This window comes from Mustelus asterias, unplaced genomic scaffold, assembly GCF_964213995.1.
Source record: "Mustelus asterias unplaced genomic scaffold, sMusAst1.hap1.1 HAP1_SCAFFOLD_1087, whole genome shotgun sequence".
In the NCBI taxonomy this organism is placed as follows: Eukaryota; Metazoa; Chordata; class Chondrichthyes; order Carcharhiniformes; family Triakidae; genus Mustelus; species Mustelus asterias.
The window spans coordinates 1-20,562 of NW_027591032.1; the positions used below are offsets into that span (position 1 = coordinate 1).

Genomic DNA, 20,562 nt, shown 5'->3' on the forward strand with positions numbered 1-20,562 from the left:
GAGGGGGGGGGGGAGAAACGGGAGGGGGGGGGGGTTCTGGAGGAGGGGCCCAGCAGTCCAGCTGAGCTTATCAATCATCCCCCCGCCCCCCACACTCCACTCACGAAATTATCCCTGAAGTCGCTGTCCGGACACAGGACGTAGAAGGAGACGCCGGGGTCCGCGTAGAAATCCAGGCGGCTCTCGGCCTCCTCGGTCGCAATGAGCTCGAACGGGGTGTTGTAGCACCACTTATCCGCGATGTCGACGAACTGCTGGAATTCCATGGCCGCCTCCTCTCCGGGGTGCGGCTGCGCTCCGCTCCGTTACCTCAGGCGCGATCTGTGCCGCCACCGCATCGGCCTAGAGGAAAGCGCGGCCCATGGCGCGCGCCGCTCTTTGTTTTGTCACCGCGCGGAGGGGGACAGGGAGGGGGTGGTCGCTGCTCTCCTCGCCGCGGACTGTGTGCTGCTCCCTGACTGTAACCCGCCGCCACGCACTCCGGCTCGCGCGATCCTCCCGCGCGCCCTCGCTACCCAATCCGAGCGGCCGCGGCCCTCGGTAGGCGGAGCCCCGCGCGCACACGCTGCACGTGCTTCTCCATCCTCCCTCCAACGTTCTCGTCCCCCTGCCCCTTGGTGCCTTTGCATTCCAAACAACTACTGCCAATTCAGCACCTTTAAACGGCATTCCTCCCCGTACCCTACCTACATTTCTTGTTACTGTTTTTACAGTAACTTCATTGCAGTGTAAGCCTACTTGTGACGCTAAAACTTACTAAGGATTTCTTCAACTAATAATCCATTAGAGTTTAAATCCCATCACCATAGCTCCAGAATTTGAATTGAATGGACCTTCTATATATTAAGCTGATCTTTCTCTCCAGCCTCGCTCTGACTGTAACACTAAATTCTGCAGCCTCTCCTTCTCTATGAACAGTATGCTTTGGCTGTATCGCAGGCAAGAAACAGTACTTTTCACTGTATACCAATACATGTGACAATAATAAATCCAAACATCTGCAGTACATACCAACTCTGATCTGTACACGACTACAGTTCCACACCAACTAGGGTGCCAACCCGCTACTTAACTGTCCACACTATTCAATATACTCCTACTTCTCACACACCAGCTGCTAGACCAGCTGCTTACTCAAATCTTCGAAAAGTACAGCATGATTAGAACAAGTCAACATGGTTTTACTGAAGGGAAATCTTGTTTAACAAATTTAATAGTTGTTTTGAGGCTGTAACTAATAGGATAGATAAGGAGAACCAATATAGATGCAATATACCAAATTTGGATTTCCAAAAGGCATTTGAGGGCAGCATGATAGCACAGTGGTTAGCACTGCTGTCTCCCTGTACCAGAGACAAGGTTCGATTCCAGCCTCGGGTCACTGTGTGTGGAGTTTGCATATTCTCCCCGTGTCTGCGTGAGTTTCCGCCAGGTGCTCTGGTTTCCTCCCACACTCTAAAGATGTGCAGGTTAGGTTAATTGGCCATACTAAATTGTCCCTTAGTGTCAGGAGGACTAGCAGAGTAAAATAAATGGGATGATGGTGATAGGGTGGGATTGTTGTCTTACAGGCTCAATGGACCGAATAGCCTCCTTCTGCGCTGTAGAGATTCTATGATTCAATAAGGTTCTACACAAAAGGTTAATAGGTAAAATAAGGACTCATGGGATTAGGTATTAACATGGACAGGGAATTGATTTACAATTAGAAAATAGGGAATGGGCATAAATTGGGTTTTTTCAAGTTGGCAGGCAAGGATCAGTGCTGGGTCCTCAGCTGTCCCTCAATCAATATCAATGACTTAGATGGAGAGTCAGAGAGTTATGTATCAAAGTTTGCTGATAATACTAAGCTAGTCAGAAAGGTAAGCTGTGGGAAGGACACAGAGGTTGCAAAGAGTATAGAGAGGTTAGGTGAATGGGCAACAAGGTGGCAGATGGAGTATAATATAGGGAAGAGTGAAGTTATTCACTTTTGTCATAATGAAAAGCAGAATAATTAAAAGATGAGCAATGTATGGCATTGATGATCAGATTTAGGTGTTTTTGACAAGGATGCATAAAGTAATTAGGAAGACAAATGGCATACTGGCCTTTATAGCAAGGGGATAAGAGCAAAAGAATAAAGAAGTCTTGCAACAGTTGTACAGGATTTTGATGAGACCGAATCTGGAGTGCTGTGCAGTGTTGGTCTCCACATTTAAAGATGTACTTGCATTTAAGACAGTAGCGTGAAAGTTCACTAAATTAGCCCCTTGGATGAATGAGTTGGCCTATAAGTAAATTAGGCTTATATTCTCTGGACTTCAGAAGAATCAGAGGTGATCTAATTGCAACCTACAAAATTCTGAATGGACTTGATAGGGTAAATGCTGAGAGATTGTTTCTGTTGGTCGGGGAATCTTAAACATGGGGGCACTGTCTCAGGATAACGGGCCAATCATTTAGAACGGAGATGAAGAAATTCTTTCACTCAAGAGGGTTGTGGTTCTTTGGAATTCTCTACCCCAGAGTTGTAGATGCTCCATTGTTAAATACATTTAAGGCTGAGATAAGACAGATTTTTGGTGTCTCAGCGAATTAAGGGATATGAGGAGTAGGTAGAAAAATGGAGTTGAAGCCCCAAGATCAGCCATGATCGTGTTGAATGGCTTGGTGGGCATATGGTTTACTCTGCTCCTATTTCTTATGTTCTTGTAGATAAATTATACAATCATTACAATGATCATTTTACCATCTGCTTTTTTTAGATGGTGAACAAAGATTCCAAGTCACAATTGTGGAATGGTACAAAATAAATCAAACAACGCCACCAACTGAGTGTATATTCTGGATGCAAAACAGTCTTATTCAAAGAAGAGGTGAACAAAGTAGCCAATTTAGATTTATGCAACTTTACAAAGATAATGATAGAGCTTAATATTCGTCAAACCTTAAAGTGTAGAAGTTACCTTAATGTTGAAACAAACAGCTTCTGAGTTTACATTCAGCCCAACCAGGAGTTAACAGCCAGGGCACCTGGAATTAGCGTAGACCTATTAGATAATTAAGTTTTTAAACTTACACAGATATTTCCACTATTTTAGTGTCGCCCTCACTGTGATGGATAGAACTAAGAAACATAAACACAGGATAGATTTGGACAAAGAATGCTGTTAACCAACTTGATCTCATCTTGAGAGAATACTTTAAATACTAGAAACCCTACAGAGCAAAGGAGGCCATTCGGCCCATCTGGTCTGCACCCACCTAGGCCTCATCCCCGTAACCCCACATATTTACCCCGTTAATTCCTCTAACCTACGCATCCCGAGACACTAAGGGACAATTTAGCATGGCCAATGCACCTACAGTCAACGCACCCGCACATCTTTGGACTGTGGGAGGAAACCAGAGCATCCAGAGGAATCCCATGCAGACACGGGGAGAACATGCAAACTCCTCACAGACAATGACCCAAGCCGGGAATCGAACCCAGGTCCCGGTGAGGCAGCAGTGCTAACCACTGTGCCACCCTGCAGTTCTGATTAAAGTTCTTTAATATTGATCAATGGTACTGGCTATACATTTAAATTGTAATGAACAAAATACATACATCAAGCTGCTGTATTAAGCTACACTCACACAGTAGTCAGAGGGATAGAGTGTAAACATTAAAACAGAACATCCTACAGCGTGCTGATCATGAAAGAAATCTAATCATGAAAGAAATCTGGAGTGTCTGTGCATACATTTTTGAATCCATCAAGTTGGCACAGGGTTACATTGGCAGAGGGATGTATAAATCTTCAAGTTGTTGATCAGACCCATCAACAGAACTATCCATAGTAGTGGTCCTCTAATCACAGGAATATTATCACCTTTGATATGGTATGGAAACACTGGTTATCAAATGTGTTGATAAAGGAATGTATATTCAAGGGGATACTGAATATTTGAGGCAAAAACTTCCTCCTCGAGGAGTAACAGAATTATGGAATAAGTTTAAACAAAAATGGCTATGAAACAGTCACTGTAAATAGACTTCAAAGGACAATTAGATATGGAGAAGAAAGAAAAGCGGGAACCAGAAAACTGAATGGAGAGAAACAAAATAAACCTGCTCCCAAAATTTCAGTGTTATGTTCCTCTCAATTAGTCATTTTATTTTGCAATTTACTATTTGGCTTAATGTATCCAATGGCATGTCACGTTAACATGCAAGTTATTCCATTCACAGTTTGACAGGCATTAAGTATCTGGCTTATAGTCTTACACATCAATCTTGTTAGAAAACATTAAATATTAATTTCCTAAATGTATAAAGATCTTGCTGCACGCTTTATTTTGCCTATGCATTGCTGTTTCATTTAGAAGTCGTGAATGATATTTCACAGATACAAGTGGATACAAATCATAAACCCTGCATATTGAGGTTCTTACCTTAGATGAGTTGTCTGGAGGAAGTGATGAAAAGTTATGCAAAAATAGAAAAGTAAAACACATGAAGCACCCCCCTCCTCCACCCAATACCTTCCAGTGCCTGTTTACTGAGTGTTATGGCAGAGGTTTGGGGGCAGTTCACCAGCTCATTCATCAGGGCTAGGAGCGATGTACAGTGATTGCAAGCGGGGAGAAGACAAAATTGCATCAGACATTAACAGGAATGTGTTCTCTATTTTATGCACACAAAATTCAAAAATATCAATCAAATGAGAGAAATTCAAGAAAATATTCTGGACATACATTACAGCATTTTTCACTGAACTGCTTAAACAGTAAGAAATACCCATTTCATGTTGGAAACACTAACATTGCAAGATGGGTGGAGGGCTCAGTCAATATACCGTTCAGTCTCAAACATATCCTTCCATGAAAGAAAAATATACTAATGCTGTTCAAGATGTATTTCATTCACATTGTTATTATATGTTCAGATCATCATGCCCAAAAGGCTTTGCTGAAAATTAAAACCCAGTATAGCACCGTTTTCAAAAAGAAAATTAAAAAATAGGAAACAATCCTGCTGTTGATTTATATAAAGTTTAGCGTGCACAGTGTAGTCAATAAAGACTTTAGGCTAGTATCCAATAAAGATTTATATCATTAACCATCATAAACTACCCATCTTAATATCAGTCACTTCACAAACACTTTGGTATTTGTGGGACATTAGCACTTCCAGAGAATTGTTTGGTTTCTGCATTGTGTGATATCTGTTCTGATATATAAACTTACTGTATGATTCATATTAATATGTAAAGTAAACAATGCCTTTATACATAATTGAAATCTATTTCTACTTGGCTGTAGCTTCAATTCTGAACATTTAAGCTTGGCGGTTCGGTCCATTTAAAATATATTTGATCAATAAAGTCTCAGAAAAATTAATTAGAATACTTGACAAAATATACAAGTAAACCAAATTTTTCTAGTTTAACTTTAAAAAGCAGTTAAATATATTTTTTAAAATAAAACACACTGCATTAATCACTCAACACTCACACATCTGATATCAAAACTGCAGTAAGGACACACAATGAGTTTTTAACAGTAAAATCAGGATCAGCAAACTTCTACACCAATGTCATCTCCGTGTTAGGTCATCGTGGAGGTCGTGGTCCATTTTCTTAAAACTTCAATCATCACTGTCGCTTCCAGATTCACTCAATTGCAAATCATTTCCTAAAAATAAAGGTTCATGTTATATACAGCAAGTAACCTTTATATAGCCATTCACATCTATTTTTACTTTCTAGCTAATCCTCTTCTATAAGGGCAATATTAAGTACTGGGCAGGTCACCTGCCTGTGAGCTGCTTAAGAGACAGAATCCACTTTAAAAGCCAGGCCTTACTAGGATCCTGCCAGCCAGCTAGCTGCCCACCTGTAAAGGACAGCAAGAAGGCAGCTCAATGGATTTGGGTCTATGAAGATCAGACAACCTGGAGGCCAGCAGGCAAGTTATGGGGAGGGTCCCAAGAGAGTTCTGCCAATGGGAAGTGGAGCTCATGGTAGAAGCCCAAATCTTGGAAGTGGGATTTTCAGGAATAAGATATTCTATAATTAGAAGAAAAACCTAAAGTAGCCGACTATTCATTATGCTATTCATTTCAATGGCAATGCGACCTAAGAATTAGATGGAAACTAATGTATCCACAGCAAACTGTTAGTGTCGTATTGTTCACAATTTTTGTAGGATAGAGATCTCACCCAGGGGAACATTCCCCCCTATGGGTCTGCGAGGTTTAAGGGGGGGTCCATCAAAATTAAAATTCTAGTGTGATCTCTTTTCACTGCCTGGTAGCAATGCCCTTTGTATCCTATTTATAATGGGGAGCATGAAATAGTGGAAAAACAGCTGTGACGCCAGTAAGGTTTGAGGTTGAGTGCAGAGCCCATCATTGGGAGTATTCCAATCTGTTGCATTGTAGCTAGTGTGCCAGTTCACACCACCCAAGTTCAGGTTGTCTGCAAAACAACCACAACACTGACTTGCAGTAGTCAGGACCTCTCGCTTTGTTGTTGAGGTGGTCGAAAAGCTGGCACAGCTCCACTGAGTTAAATACGACAATGTAGACATAGAAATGCTAAGTAAAAGTGCTCAACACAACCCAATTATTGGCTGTATCTGATAACCAAATGCACAGGAGCCATGACAGAGCCGGCAGCTTGCAACAAGAGGCAATCAATCCAGCTGCTGAAAATTAATAATACTAACAGGTGGGGTGGATAGATACACCACTGTCAGACTGACCTTAACACTGAGCTACGTGTATGTTGTCTTTGGCTTTTGTTATAATAAAAACTGGATTTTATTGCAATAACTTTTGGAAAACAAAGCAATTCTTTAAGTGACTGCAGTATAGGCTGCATTTATTTTTGGCTGGCTGCCATCTTATGTCAGGTCTGGGCCTTCTGCAATTTCTGGCTGGGGAGTTGGTTGCAAACATTCCAGCGATTAAAAATTAATAAAATAGCTTTTGATAACTTTTATGATGTTGAATATTTATTAATATTTTATACACATCTCCACTTATGTCAAGTTCTGCATAGGTTTAGAAACATGCAGGTCTTAATGAGATATGTTACTTATAACCTTATGATGAAAGCCAGGGCAAATTCCTCCGTATATCCAATTAAGTAAAACAAAAATAATAAATATAAATGTTTAACTGTACATAAAAATAATGGTGTTAATGAAATCATCAAAATTACAGCTATTTGATGCAAGTTTATTTTCACTGCTTATATTCTCAGAGTGGGTTTCCTCCAGGTGCTCTGGTTTCTTCCCACACTCCAAAGATGTGCGGGTTAGGTTGATTGCCATGCTAAATTGACCCTAGTGTCAGGGGCATTAGCAGGGTAAATATGTGGGGAAACGGGTGGGATTGTGGTCGGTGCAGACTTGATGGGCCGAATGACCTCCTTCTGTACTATAGGATTCTATGAGAAGATGAAAAGTTGCCTTTGGCTAAGAATTGGAGATATCATTAACCTTTTAGGATATTCTTGAAAATTATGTAATCACAGCAGAATGTGGGCAATACTCTGAGCAATAACCAACAGATTTTGGGCATTTCTGCCATAAACAAACATTCTCACATTGGCAGCAACAGCCTTTACCTTTGTTTGATATTGAATAATTGAGAGCCACGCATCTAATTACAAACACGCATTGCACAGTAGGAAAGTAGAACATAAACGTGGTAGAACGTTATCTTACAACCGCATGAAGAATGCAGATAAGTTCAGCATACTTACTCAGTGTGCTCATAAGCTGATTGCTTCCTGGTCTGCTGGTGCCATTTGTGGCGGCACTTCTGTTACTGTACTGCTGGTATGGCTGTTGTGGCTGCTGTTGCTGGGGTTGGGATTGGGGTTGTTGTTGGGGTTGCATCTGTGGTGGTGTAGAGGAGGGGTGAGCTTCATTTTCCACATCACTGCTAGAACTGTCGTCACTGCCAGAGGAACTTCCTGAGTCTGAGGAACTACTGCTGCTACTCATCTGTTCAATAATATCAACTTCAGCTCTCAATTCTATAAGGATGGAGAGGAAAATAAGGTAAGATACCAGCTCTAAATTCACTGGCTTTCTTTAAAGAGATGCAACTCAATATTTCTTAGACATTGTGCCTTGTTTTGCATTAAAATTCTTGTATAGGGAAGAATGCAATATAATAAAAAACAATTTAAAACTATTAATGATCAAGCACATTTAAAAATCTGTTCTTTTTCCCCTTTCATGACACACATCATAAAGCAGCACATTGCTGAAATTCACAGACAACCACCTTGTTATTGCGGTGTAATTCTCATCACCTGTAGTAAATAGAACAAGGTGATATGTTTTAAGGAGTAAAAATGCCTGTGGTAGTTACAGCTATCAATAGAAAAAAGAATGAACTCCTTTTGCAAAAATAAATAGAACTATTTATTCACACACAGCTATTTATCTACCTTCTTTTTGAAAATAAAGAGATTCCCTATTTCTGCTCCTTAAGAAATTGAAATCACAGACATATGCCAATCTACAATGGAACCGAAGCCAAGATTTCATTTGTAGATGACACTAAAGTGGTGGAAGCATAATTAAGACCAACACAAATAAATTTAGAAAGATTTGAAGCTTTTGGAAAGATGGTGCATGGAGTTGAACGCTGACAGTTATAAAAATTAGCATGTAAACAAGGAATTGAATACATTCTGAATTCAATCATGACGGAGCATATAGAAGAGATTTGAGATTGTGGTGAAAAATTAGAAAAAACAAATTGTGCATGTTTGCAGTAAAATAAGGCAAAACAAACTACTGAGTTGCACCAGCATGGATAAATAGTACAAGTAAAAAAGCTAAAATACTATATAAAAATATAGTTAGACTCCATGTTCACCATTCTATGAGAAGGATATTATTTGTTTTACAAGGTTACATTATAATGCAAACAAGGTAATAACATGTTGGCATTAAAGGTAGTAGAAATTTGGAACGGCCACACCCAAGTAGCTATTGAGGCTAGATCAAACAATCAAAGTTTTTACATTTTTGAAAAGTTTTGTTAAGCAAGAGGTGTAGAATCAAGGTGGGTAAATGGAGTTAAGCTACCAATCTGCCGTGATCTAGCACAAAGGTGAAACAGGACTGAGGTATTGAAAAGTCTGTTCCTGTGCCTCAAACATTTACACAAAGAGTGGATGGGTGAAAAAAAATGAATCGTTGGGCCAAAGAGCAAAAACAGTGGTGGCTGATAGGTGCTTTCTAATTTAGAGAGATGTAAATGTTAGTGCCCCACTAGGTAGTGATCAAGCCATTGAAATTTACAGACCAGAAAGAGACTCATCATATTTGTACTTGACCGTTGCCATGAAATAACCCAACTGTCCTAAATCTCTTTCTCAAGAGCCAAAAATCTTACTCAACTTCAAATAATGATCCACTTTCTTTTAAAAGATTCAGTGGTTTTTGCCTTAGCAACTCGCTGCAGTAAAGCATTCCAAGCTCTAACTCTTAACTTATCAGTGATAATTTTAACTTGGTGACCCTCAATGAGGAAATAGTCAAAATCTTTCAGAATTTAAAAACACAATTAAAATCTCTTTTTTATCCACTCTGTTCTATCAGAAACTGTCCAAGTATTTGGAGTTCCAAAGAAGTCATATGAACTCGAAACGTTAACTGTTTCTCTCTTCACATGCTCTGCTAAACCCACCGAGTTTTTCCAGCACTTTTGTTTTTATTTCAGATTTCCATTATCCACAGTATTTTGCTTTCATCTCAAGTATCTCCCCATCACTATTAATTTCTCATTCCTGGTAACATTCTGGTGGATCTATGTTGTATGCTTCCATGACTTAAATATGTTTTACATAATGGGGCACCAAAAATTTGCATCCTGCATGCAACTGTAGTTTGCTATTGCCTTGTAACTATTTATCATTTTCTCTCTGCTCCAATTTCTAAAACCCAAAATGTTACTGGCCTTTTATAACTATTTAGCTGAATGTATACTTTAAAAGAACCTCTAGGTCTTTCTGTTGCTGCATATATTTTATAACTTTCCAATGAATGCACACTATACTCTATAAAACAAAACAAACTTCTCCATTATAATTTGAATCTGCCAATCTGTCCATTCCTCTCACTTGTCCAGGGCCTCCTGAAGTCTGACAACCATACCAAACTAGCCAAACCCTTTACTTATACTGACCCATGGGGAATACTATTTTTAATTCTTCTCAAATGCAAGGAACATCCACTTAGCCTCACCTTCTGTTTCCTGTTCATCAACCAACCCTCCATCTATGCAGCTACAATTGCTCTTATATCAGACTTGAAATTTTGTAACAGATTGTTTACGAGATAACTTATCGAAAGCCTACTGAAATTTCATCAATATTGCATTTCCTGATCTATCTAAATTGGTCACTTCTTCAGCATTCTTATTTATCAAACATATGTGTATGAATGACTTGGACTCAGATTTATATCAAAATGTGGCCCAGAATGGGACGCTTAGTCAACACTGAAGACTGTAAACTACTTGGGAAAGACAAACAGTTTGTCGGCAGAGCATATGGATAAACCGAAGAGAAATGCAAGGTCATACATTTTGGGAGGAGGAACAGGATAGAAGATATACACTAAACAGTAAAACATTGGAAGAAGCTGTTGGGGCTTGTTGCATCAAAGAATTTTTCCTGCTCCTAAAAGTTTTCATGTTTGCATCTACATAGATCTTTTGTTTGTATACCTCTTTTTATGTCATCGAGCTGTGGTTCAGGTGATGGGTTGTCCTTTGAAGGAGACGTTTTCGGCCCAGGACATGGCTTATTTGGGGCTCTAAACTGTGCAGAAGGCTGAGATCTTCGCACTGCTTGCGACTCCAACTGAGCCTGGATTTTACTGCTCCCTTCAGCTCTGAAACAATTATTAGTAATTGACGATTAAGATGTGTTGAGAGATCAATCATTAGATAGTTACAAGAAAACCTTCCACATTACCAACTCAAAAACAGATTCAGTAGAAAATAGAATATATCTTACTCTATTAAACTGAACAAGTAGATCACGGAGAAAAAAAATGTTCCAATTTCTTATTTATCATGTCCATTTTTGTTCACTGAACAATCCTGGATGGAGCATAGTTCCAGAGGCAGCACGGTGGCACCTTGCTGTCTCAGTGCCAGGGACTCGGATTCAATTCCGACCATGGGTGACTGTGTGGAGTTTTCACATTCTCCCAATGTCTATGCTCCGGTTTCCTCCCACAATCCACAAGATGTGCAGGTTGGGTGGATTGGTCATGCTAAATTGCCCCTTAGTGTCCCAAGATGTGTAGATTAGGGCCATTAATGGGGCAAATACATGGGGCTGTGGAGATAGGGCTTGGGTAGGATGATCTGATGGCCTAGTGGTATTATCGTTAGACTATTAATCCAGAAACTCAGCTAATGTTCTGAGGACCCGGGTTCAAATCCCATCACGGCAAATGGTGGAATTTGAATTCAATAAAAAATATCTGAGTAGGATGATCTGTCGGAAAGTCAGTGCAGACTCGATGGGCTGACTAGCATCTTCCTGCACTGTAGGGATTCTATGAATCTATGAGGAACACCACCAGCCCTCAAAGTTGCTATTCTTCATGTATGAGCCCAAACACTGAATGTCAGGAGCCTAATTAGTTGTGGGAAGCCTCAAAACAAATATATTTGTATCTTCACCCAATGTTCGTAATCACATTTTCCAGGAATAACTCAAGTAGTGATCAGCAATGGCACAAATACATCAGTGAAAAACTTGCCTCCCAGGAGCATTAGAATGGTTTTCTAGCATCATTCCTGTAAAACTTCTCATGATTATGCCATATTATCAAAGGTTAGAAAACACAGGCGGTAACAGAAGACAAAATAATTCAACCAGAAAAGATTCAAGAATTTGTTTTGTGTTTAGCTGTGTAACATTGCCAAAACTCAAGCATTTACAAACTATTTCAAATTCTTAAGAAATTCACATTTACATTTCAAGCCTCATTTTTTTAAAAAAAGAACTTGAATGCAATGCAGAGTGGAGTACAGGTATTGTCACTGGACTAGTAATCCAGAGACCCTGGAAAATGCTCCATGGACCAGGGTTTGAATCCCACCATGGCCAAGGTGGTGAAATTTGAATTAAATTATTAAAAAAGCTGGAATTAAAAGTCTAATGACTGTCGATTATCATAAAAACCCATCTGGTTCATTAATGTTAATTCATTGTCATACAGGGAAGGAAATCTGCCATCCTTACTCAGTCTGGCCTAACAATGTGGTTGACTCTTAAATATCCTCTGAAATGGTCCAGCAAGCCACTCAGTTCAAAGGCGATAAATCCTGGCCCAGCCAGCGACACCCACATCCCATGAATAAAAAAAGACTGGACTGTCATTTAGAAAGGCCAGTTGAAATTCAGTTTAATTGGGTTTTTGTTTCCAACAAAAATCTTCAATTTATATTACCAAGAGGAGAAAACACTCACTGCAGCCACATGATCCACTGAATTACTTTGTGTCTTTGGCTGAAAATAAATGTTGTCTTCGGAGAACCTGCAGAACACAGCTGGATAACTTAACATAACAGTGCTATCAATCAGCACTTAATCAAAAATAACCTCCTCACTGACACTCATTTTGGGTTCTGCCAGGCCCACTCAGCTCCTAACGTCATTACAACCTTGATCCAAACATAAACAAAAGAGCTGAACTTCTCCAGACTTCATTATAGCCTTGGTTCAAACATGGACAAAAGAGCTGAACTAAAGAGGTGAAGTAACAGTGACTTCCTTTGACATCAAGGCAGCATTTGACTCAGCAATGTCAAGGAGTCAGAGCAAAATTGACATCAATGAGAATCAGGGTGAAAACGCTCCACTGATTGGAGTCATACCTAGCACAAATGAAGATGATTGTGGTTTTTGGAGGTCAATCACCTAACTCTCTGGATATAAGTGCAGGAGTTTCTCAGGATAATGTCTTATGCCCAACCATTTGCAACTCCTCAGATACTGAAGCCGTCTGCATTCACATCAGTAAAACATGGGCAATATTCATGCTTGGGGTGATAAGTGGCAAATAATATTCACGCCACACAAGTGCCAGGCAATGGCCATCTCCAGCAAAAGAAAACCCAACCATCTCCCATGACATTCAATGGCATAACCATCGCTGACTCCCCCACTTTCATAATCCTGGGAGTTACCATGGACCAGAAACTACAATATGTACAATGGCTATAAGAGCAGGTCAGAGGCTGGGAATTCTGTGGTGAGTAACTCAACTCTTGTTGCCCCAAAACCTATCGCCTATCTACAAGGCACAAATCAGGCATATAATGGAATAACCTCAATTCGCCTGGTTGAGTGCAGCTCCAAGAACACTCAAGAAGACTGACACCATCCAGGACAAGGAACTCCATCCACCACCTTCAACACTCATTCCCTCTACCACCGACACACAGTGGCAACAGTGTGTACAAAATAGGATGGCACAATGGCTAGCATCGCTGCCTCTCAACGCCAGGGACCCAGGTTCAATTCGGGCTCGGTCACTTTCTGTGTGGAGTTTGCCCTTTCTCCCCATGTCTGCATGGGTTTCCTCCGGGTGCTCCAGTTTCCTCCCACAGTCCAAAGATGTGCAGGTTAGGTTGACTGGCCATGCTAAATTGCCCCTGAGCAGGATAAATGTGGGGGGGTTACAGGAATAGAGCCTGGGTGGAATTCTGGTCAGTACGGACTTGATGGGCCGAATGCCCCCTTCTGTACTGTAGGGATTCCATGAAATAGACTGAGCAACTCACCAAGATTTTGTCAACAGCACCATTTAAACCTACAACCTTTATGACCAAAAAGAACAAGAGCAGCAGATGCATGGAAACACCTCCATCTGCAAGTTCTCCTCCAAGCCACACATCATTTTGACTAGGTACTATATCACTGTTTCTTCACTGTTGCTGAGTCAAAATCCTAGAATTCCCCAAACAGCTTTGTGGGTGTACACACATGGACTGCAGTGGTTCAGGAAAGCAGATCACCACCTCCTTCTCAAGGGTAATTAGGGATGGTCAATAAATGCTGGTCTAGCCAGCAACCTCAACATCCTGTGAAAGAATTAAAAACCTATGCCCATAAAATTATCTGGTGAGTTTCAAATGCTTTTCACTATTCTGATATTTAAAAAGATTAAGCGGCAACCTGCCCGATACCTGCAGAAATTTTAGAAATTGAGTATTTTAAAGTTATTGAATTTATAGTTCCAGAGGTGATCATTCAGCCCATTATGTCCATAAGTACTGAAAGGACAAAAGGGCGATTGTTAGGAGAATAAATAAAAAATGTAAAGAGCATCGGGTCAGAGCCCCAAGGAATAAGTCAGCTCTTTGCGAGCTGGCATGGGTACGAAGCATTCAATAGCCTTCTTCTATGTGATAAAGTTCAAAGATTCCATAAATGCTAATGTACTTTTATTGATTATTGTTAGTCTGATTATAAAATTTTATACAAGTGTAAATCAGGAAAAAATGGGATTACAAACCAATATATAGAAATAGTATATTATCAGTCACAAAAATAATTATTCAATTCAATTTTAAAAATGAATGTAGTCTCACCTGGTTTTCTTCACCTGTATACTGCTGCTGAGTTTTTCAAGCACAAATTCCCCAGTATCATGGTTAATGATAAGTACACAATCCTTCTGATATGGTCTTTTATTACCTTTGAAAACAGTCATTGGTGGAGTAGAGCCCTGATGATAAAGAAACTAGATATTACTGCAGTTCTGCTTTACTCTGGCTTGTATCAGAGTTCAAATTGGCAAAACAATATCACTGTATTCTCCAAATATTGCACCATACTCTAACAAAGCTCCTAGATATTTCCTACTTCAGTAAATACATCTTACATGGAATGGTAACGACATTTTATCTTTATATTTTAATAAAAATACAAACATTGATTTTGAAAAACGTGTACTAGTTTACTCCTGAAAAGTTCAAGTTGAATGTCACTGGGGAAGCAGCTGAAGATGGTTGGGCCTATGATACTACCCTGGGGAACTCCAGCAGTTATGTCCGGGGAGTTAGATAATTGACCCTCAAAAATCACAATCATCTTCCTTTATGCTAGTACTCAGGCACTGATATTTCATTCCAATTTATTTAAATACTGAAAAGATAGAAATTTTGCGAATCAGTGAAGTATACCCTTCATTTTGATTAAGCAACAAAGAATTATCAATTTTTTGCACAAAATTACATCTTTACTGTAATGGGCATTGCCTGATTCAAATTATTGGATGATTCAGCAATAATCCAAAATAAGAACTCATAAGAACAATTTCCAAGAGTAGGCAATTTAGCCCCTTGAGCCTGTTCTGTTTTTTAATACAGTTAATGGAATTATTAAATTAACACAAATTAAAAGGTTTTTAGCAAATAACTAGATCAAACATACTTGCAGCTGACAACACCAACAGAAACCTATAAAACACAGTAATACATGTATGTTCCCTCTCTATGAATTATTTTCTTGACATAATTTCACTGTTCAGTGGTGTAATTTGCTCAGCTCGAGAATCACTTTCATTAATGGCTCAGCATATTATTTCAAGATGTGATGGTACCACAACTCCCCATGTGTTCAATTCCAAATATACCAGCCTGGGCAGTCGCTAAGTAGGCACTAGGCATAATAAATCTGATAGTTTCCAATTGTACATTTGTGCAATAGTAATTGAGGAGTCCTTTAATTTGCTTCATGAAACTGAGATTACCAATTTGCCTAATAACATTCTGTCTTTTTCTGTTTAGATAACAAGAATTATGCTAAAACCCAGCTGTGGTGACAGCAATAAATCCTTAGAGGTACTCAAGAGAAGCTTACCACAGGCGAAAACAAGACAACCCAAAAGTAGGCAACCCACCTGTTATCTATCCTGTGCCTCACATTATTACTAGTATCTATTCTCAAGCAATGGTTTCTTGAATGGAGTTCATAATCTAGAACACTCCATTGTAATATTGAAGTAGTGTAGTACTGTAACGGTGCTATCTTTTGAAGGAGATGTCTGCCTTCTCAGGTGGATGCAAGAGATCACATATTGCTATTTTGAAGGGGAGAGTTCTTCTAGGTGTCCTGACCAATACTTATCTCTCAAACAACACTTCAACCAACACAAACTCAGTCATGATCAGATTGCTGTTTGTGAATCATTGTTGTGTGCAGATTAAATGAGCATTTCTTGCATTGCAACAAGAACTGCACTTCAAAAATTACTTAAATTGACTATAAAGCTCTTTGGGGTGTTCCAAAGTCACGAAAGCACAATATAAATTTGAATCTACTTTTCTTTCCTATCCCATACAATCACCTCTAGAGTATCCCATGGGTCCATAGTTGGTCCTTTTTTTCATATTTACCTGATGCCTTCAGAGGCATCAGCCATAGACATGGGACCAGTTTCCTCATGTATTTTGATAATGCCAGCTTTATCTCTTCACCACCATCCATGACATCATGCCCACCTCAGTGCTGTCAGACTGATTATCCAGTGTCAGAACCTCTGCAATTGAAGATCACACACAAAAGCATCATTTTTTGCTCTTGTCGATAATTTCTATATTTTTACTGCCTGTTCCATTGTACACCCTGGCTGCTAAATGCAGGATGAACTTTGGTACATTATTTAAGCCACAACAAAGCTTCAAATTATTCATACTACCACTATGTCATTAGAATTTCAGCTCCAACTGATATTGTCTGCTTCACCTATCCACCACTGCTGAGAGGCCTATCAATACTTTAGTAAGCTCTCCAAAAACATCCTCATTATCAAACACAGCTCCACTCTTCACTTTTCAGAACTCTAGTGCCCACATCCTGTCCTGCACCAGATTCTACTTGCTCATTACCACATTATTTCCAGTCTCTATCAGCCCCGTTGTCCAAAATCCGATCCCTTCTTACAAATATTTCCATGGTTTTACCTCTCAATAACTCTGAACTGCCTCCAGCCTGCATATTCCTTTGTATTTGCATTTATACTGATTCTTGAACAAAAGAAAAGCATCCCAAGATGTTTCACAGAAGATAGCAGGAGGAATGACCAAAAGCTTGGGCAAAGGGGTGAATTTTAAGGAAGCTCTTAAAATGAATGAAACGGAGCAAGTTAGAGAGGCACTTCCAGAGCAGTGCCAAACATACTTTGCTCACTCTTCCCAATTTCTCTTATTATTTGGCATCCAACCCTTCCTTAAGAAACAAGATATTTTATAGCGCCCACTTGGAAGACAAATTTCTCCCAAATACCCATTTGAAACTGACCTTTTAGAGGAAGGCTCCTTACAACTTAAAATATTGCAGAGTTTTTACTGACTAGCCAGAGCAAGAATCTAGCACATTTTCACATTCATTTCTTGTAGTAATTTAGGAAGTTTCATTTTCAGAGGCCACAAAGGATATTTGATATATTGAGATTAAATAAATGTTGCCTTGGACATTCCACTTACAGTATTCCTTTTGATGCTGTGCGGTGAAGTTGGCACTTACTTTTGTAACAGCATAAAACGTATAGAGTCAAAAGGCAGCAGGAAGGATTAGGTGCTGGATGAATTAACAGCAAGCTATTCAAGTTCTGATAATATAGATTTTGTGGATCAAACCTTATTTGAGGTGGAAAGAGTTCTGATTTGACAAGCGCAAAGCCCGTATTTATGAGAACTTACTGGGATGTGTGGCAAAGTTATGGTGACTTGGTCACCTTTTCCAACCTGCAGCTCACCCTCACAAGTGGTATCAATGGATGCTGGTTTAAAGTCATCTGAAAGAAAAGAGATGCACACATCAGTTACCAAAAAAGTATGGACCGCACAGATCAAATATCACTGTTCATATCTACTTTCCATATGAACGTGAGCAGTGAGCATCCACAAATGATTTGACAACGAGACTCAATGCACAGTGTTCTGCACACAACAACACTTGTCTATCAGGGGTCATTGGACAGCAATTGGGAACAACAATCCTGGGTAACTTAGGATCAAAAGGGTTCACAACACGTGGAGTTACATCCCAATAAGTAGCCAATGTCTCTGCACCTCGACTCCATTTGCCCAACTATGTTCCATATCCCTAGATACTCATACCCAATAAAAATCTATGAATCCATGCCATTAACATTGCAATTCATACTTTTTGGGGAATCCTTTTTATGAAAACGGATTTTCTGATTTCACTCCAAAATGTCCTAGCTCTAATTTTAAGACTGTGACCCCCTTGTTCAGGATTACTTGCAAGAAAAACATTTCTGTACCTTATTCATTTTAAACACATCCATGAGACCAGTGTCACTGGAGAGAGAATAGAGCCAAGAGTGAGTCAAGGTGACCCTTCACCAGCTCTGACAAAGGGTCATCCTGACTCAAAACGTTGGCTCTATTCTCTCTCCACAGATGCTGTCAGACCTGCTGAGATTTCCAGCATTTTCTGTTTTTGTTTCAGATTCCAGCATCCGCAGTATTTTGCCTATATATTTGTGAGATTGATGTGTCAGCCTTGTCTGAGTAGTTGCACTCTTGCTTCACATCCACGGTTGTGGGCTCAAACCAGCAGAGCACAAAATCCAGGCTGACACTCCAATGCAAATATCCAGGAAGTTCTTCACGGTGATAAATGCCACCTGGCAGGCGGGACTTGAAACCTGCAGCCCTCTGCATCTTCTCAGGTGAATGTAAAAGATCCCCGGCACTATTTTAACAATATGTAATCCCTCAACCATCATCGAAAGTAAAACAGAAAATGCTGAAAGATTTCTGCAGGTCTGACAGCATCTATGGAGAGAATAGAACTACATTGAGTCAGGGTGACCCTCCAGCAGAGATGACAAAATGTTGGCTCTATTCTCTTTCCACAGATACTGTCAGACCTGCTGAGATTTTCCAGCATTTTATGTTTTTGTTTCAGATTTTCAGGATCCGCAGCATTTTGCTTTTATCACTAATTTTTTGCTAAAGTTTATTTATTAGTGTCACAAGTAAGCTTACATGACATTACTGTGACAATCCCCTAGTTGCCACACTCCAGCGCTTGTTCGGGTAAACTGAGGGAGAATTTAGCATGGCCGATGCACCTAACCAGCACATCTTTCAGACTGAGGGAGGAAACCGGAGCACCCGGAGGAAACCCACGCAGGCAGGGGGAGAACGTGCAGACTCTGCATCAACAGTGACCCAAGCCAGGAATCGAGCCCAGGTCCCTGGTGCTGTGAGGCAGCAGTGCTAACCACTGTGCTGACCTAGAAAGTAGATGGTCTGGCCATTATTATTGATGTGGAGATGGCGGCGTTGGACTGGGGTAAACACAGTAAGAAGTCTCACAACACCAGGTTAAAGTCCAACAGGTTTATTTGGTAGCAAATACCATAAGCTTTCGGCGCACAGCTCCTTCGTCAGATGGGGTGGATATCCCATCGTCAGATATCCACCCCATCTGAAAGCTTATGGTATTTGCTACCAAATAAACCTGTTGAACTTTAACCTGGTGTTGTGAGACTTCTTACCATTATTATTGCCCATGGTGGAACCTTGCTGTGTGCAAATTGGGGCTGCTGGCTAACACCGTTAGGCATTTTTGGGGGCACTCCCAGAAAGTGAAACGGTGATTATATATAAATATATATATACATATATAAAGGCAAGTGTGTTTGGATCACCGCTCAACCGTCTAAACCTAGTGTGGCGACTAGGGGATTTTCACAGTAACTTCATTGCTGTAAACCTACTTGTGACACTAACAAATAAATACTAAAACTAAAAGGGGTTACAAGCCAAGTTTATCTAACCCGGAAGGGACCATTTAACCCTTTAAATCCTGTTGTCTTACCGTTGCCCCCGGGTAACCAGGGCAACAGAGGGGGCGGGGGCGAGGGGGCAGCGCTTCCAGGGTCGCTCACGGAACAATGTGCATTCGGCCAGAAGCAAGCCGAGCTCTCAGAGCCGCTTGCCCCATTCACTTTATATCCAGTACTGGAACTCTCGCTGTGTCTTCCCCCGCCTGAAGATCAGACTGGCGGATGAGGCCCTAGGCCTCAGGCTCCTAGGCCTCAGGCTTCCCTCTCCGGCCTACTCCCTCCCTCAGTCACTCACAGCGGATGGTGTGAAACGAGCTCTTAGGTCGTTTCTCGAAACTCTCGCCCAATTTCAGCACGTGCTCCTCCTTGCCCAGCGCCGGCTGCGCGGTGCCATTCATCGCCGAACGCTTCAATCATCAATAAATAAAATCCCCTCCCGGAGCGGCCCCGCCGTCTTTTCTTTTCCGATGGGTGTTTTTTTTTTCCAAACGCGACCGACCGGGCGGCCGTTACATTCAAACAGTAAACATGCCCGACGACGCCGCGTCCGCCCGCGCGCACTGACAGAGAGGCGGCGGCTCACGCGCAGCCTGCGGACCAGGACGCGGCGGCGCATGCACGCACTGGCGGTGGCGCATGGGCACACCGACTCGGACGCGGCGGCGCATGCGCACACCGACGCGGCGGCGCATGCGCACACTGACTCGG

At 40.8% G+C, this 20,562-nt stretch overlaps 1 protein-coding gene across 1 annotated transcript; it reads right to left on the reverse strand.

The window, feature by feature from the left end:
* Nucleotides 1–4,644: 4,644 nt before the first annotated feature.
* eaf1 (ELL associated factor 1) lies at nt 4,645–20,470 on the reverse strand. Its single transcript, XM_078205918.1, has 6 exons — nt 20,150–20,470; nt 17,732–17,826; nt 14,618–14,754; nt 10,730–10,896; nt 7,743–8,018; nt 4,645–5,664 (listed from the first exon to the last, which is right to left on the reverse strand). The coding sequence occupies exons 1-6, from the start codon at nt 20,250–20,252 to the stop codon at nt 5,618–5,620; spliced, it is 825 nt and encodes a 274-aa protein (XP_078062044.1). The 5' UTR covers nt 20,253–20,470; the 3' UTR covers nt 4,645–5,617.
* Nucleotides 20,471–20,562: the final 92 nt, after the last annotated feature.

Excerpts from the sequence above, each read along its gene's own strand:
- eaf1 (XM_078205918.1), bottom strand. The coding sequence starts at position 20,252 with ATGAATGGCACCGCGCAGCCGGCGCTGGGCAAGGAGGAGCACGTGCTG. Across the intron at positions 8,019-10,729 it reads GCTCGATGACATAAAAAGAG|AATTGAGAGCTGAAGTTGAT; the intron begins GTATACAAACAA and ends CCATCCTTATAG. Across the intron at positions 5,665-7,742 it reads TCAGCTTATGAGCACACTGA|GAAATGATTTGCAATTGAGT; the intron begins GTAAGTATGCTG and ends CTTTATTTTTAG.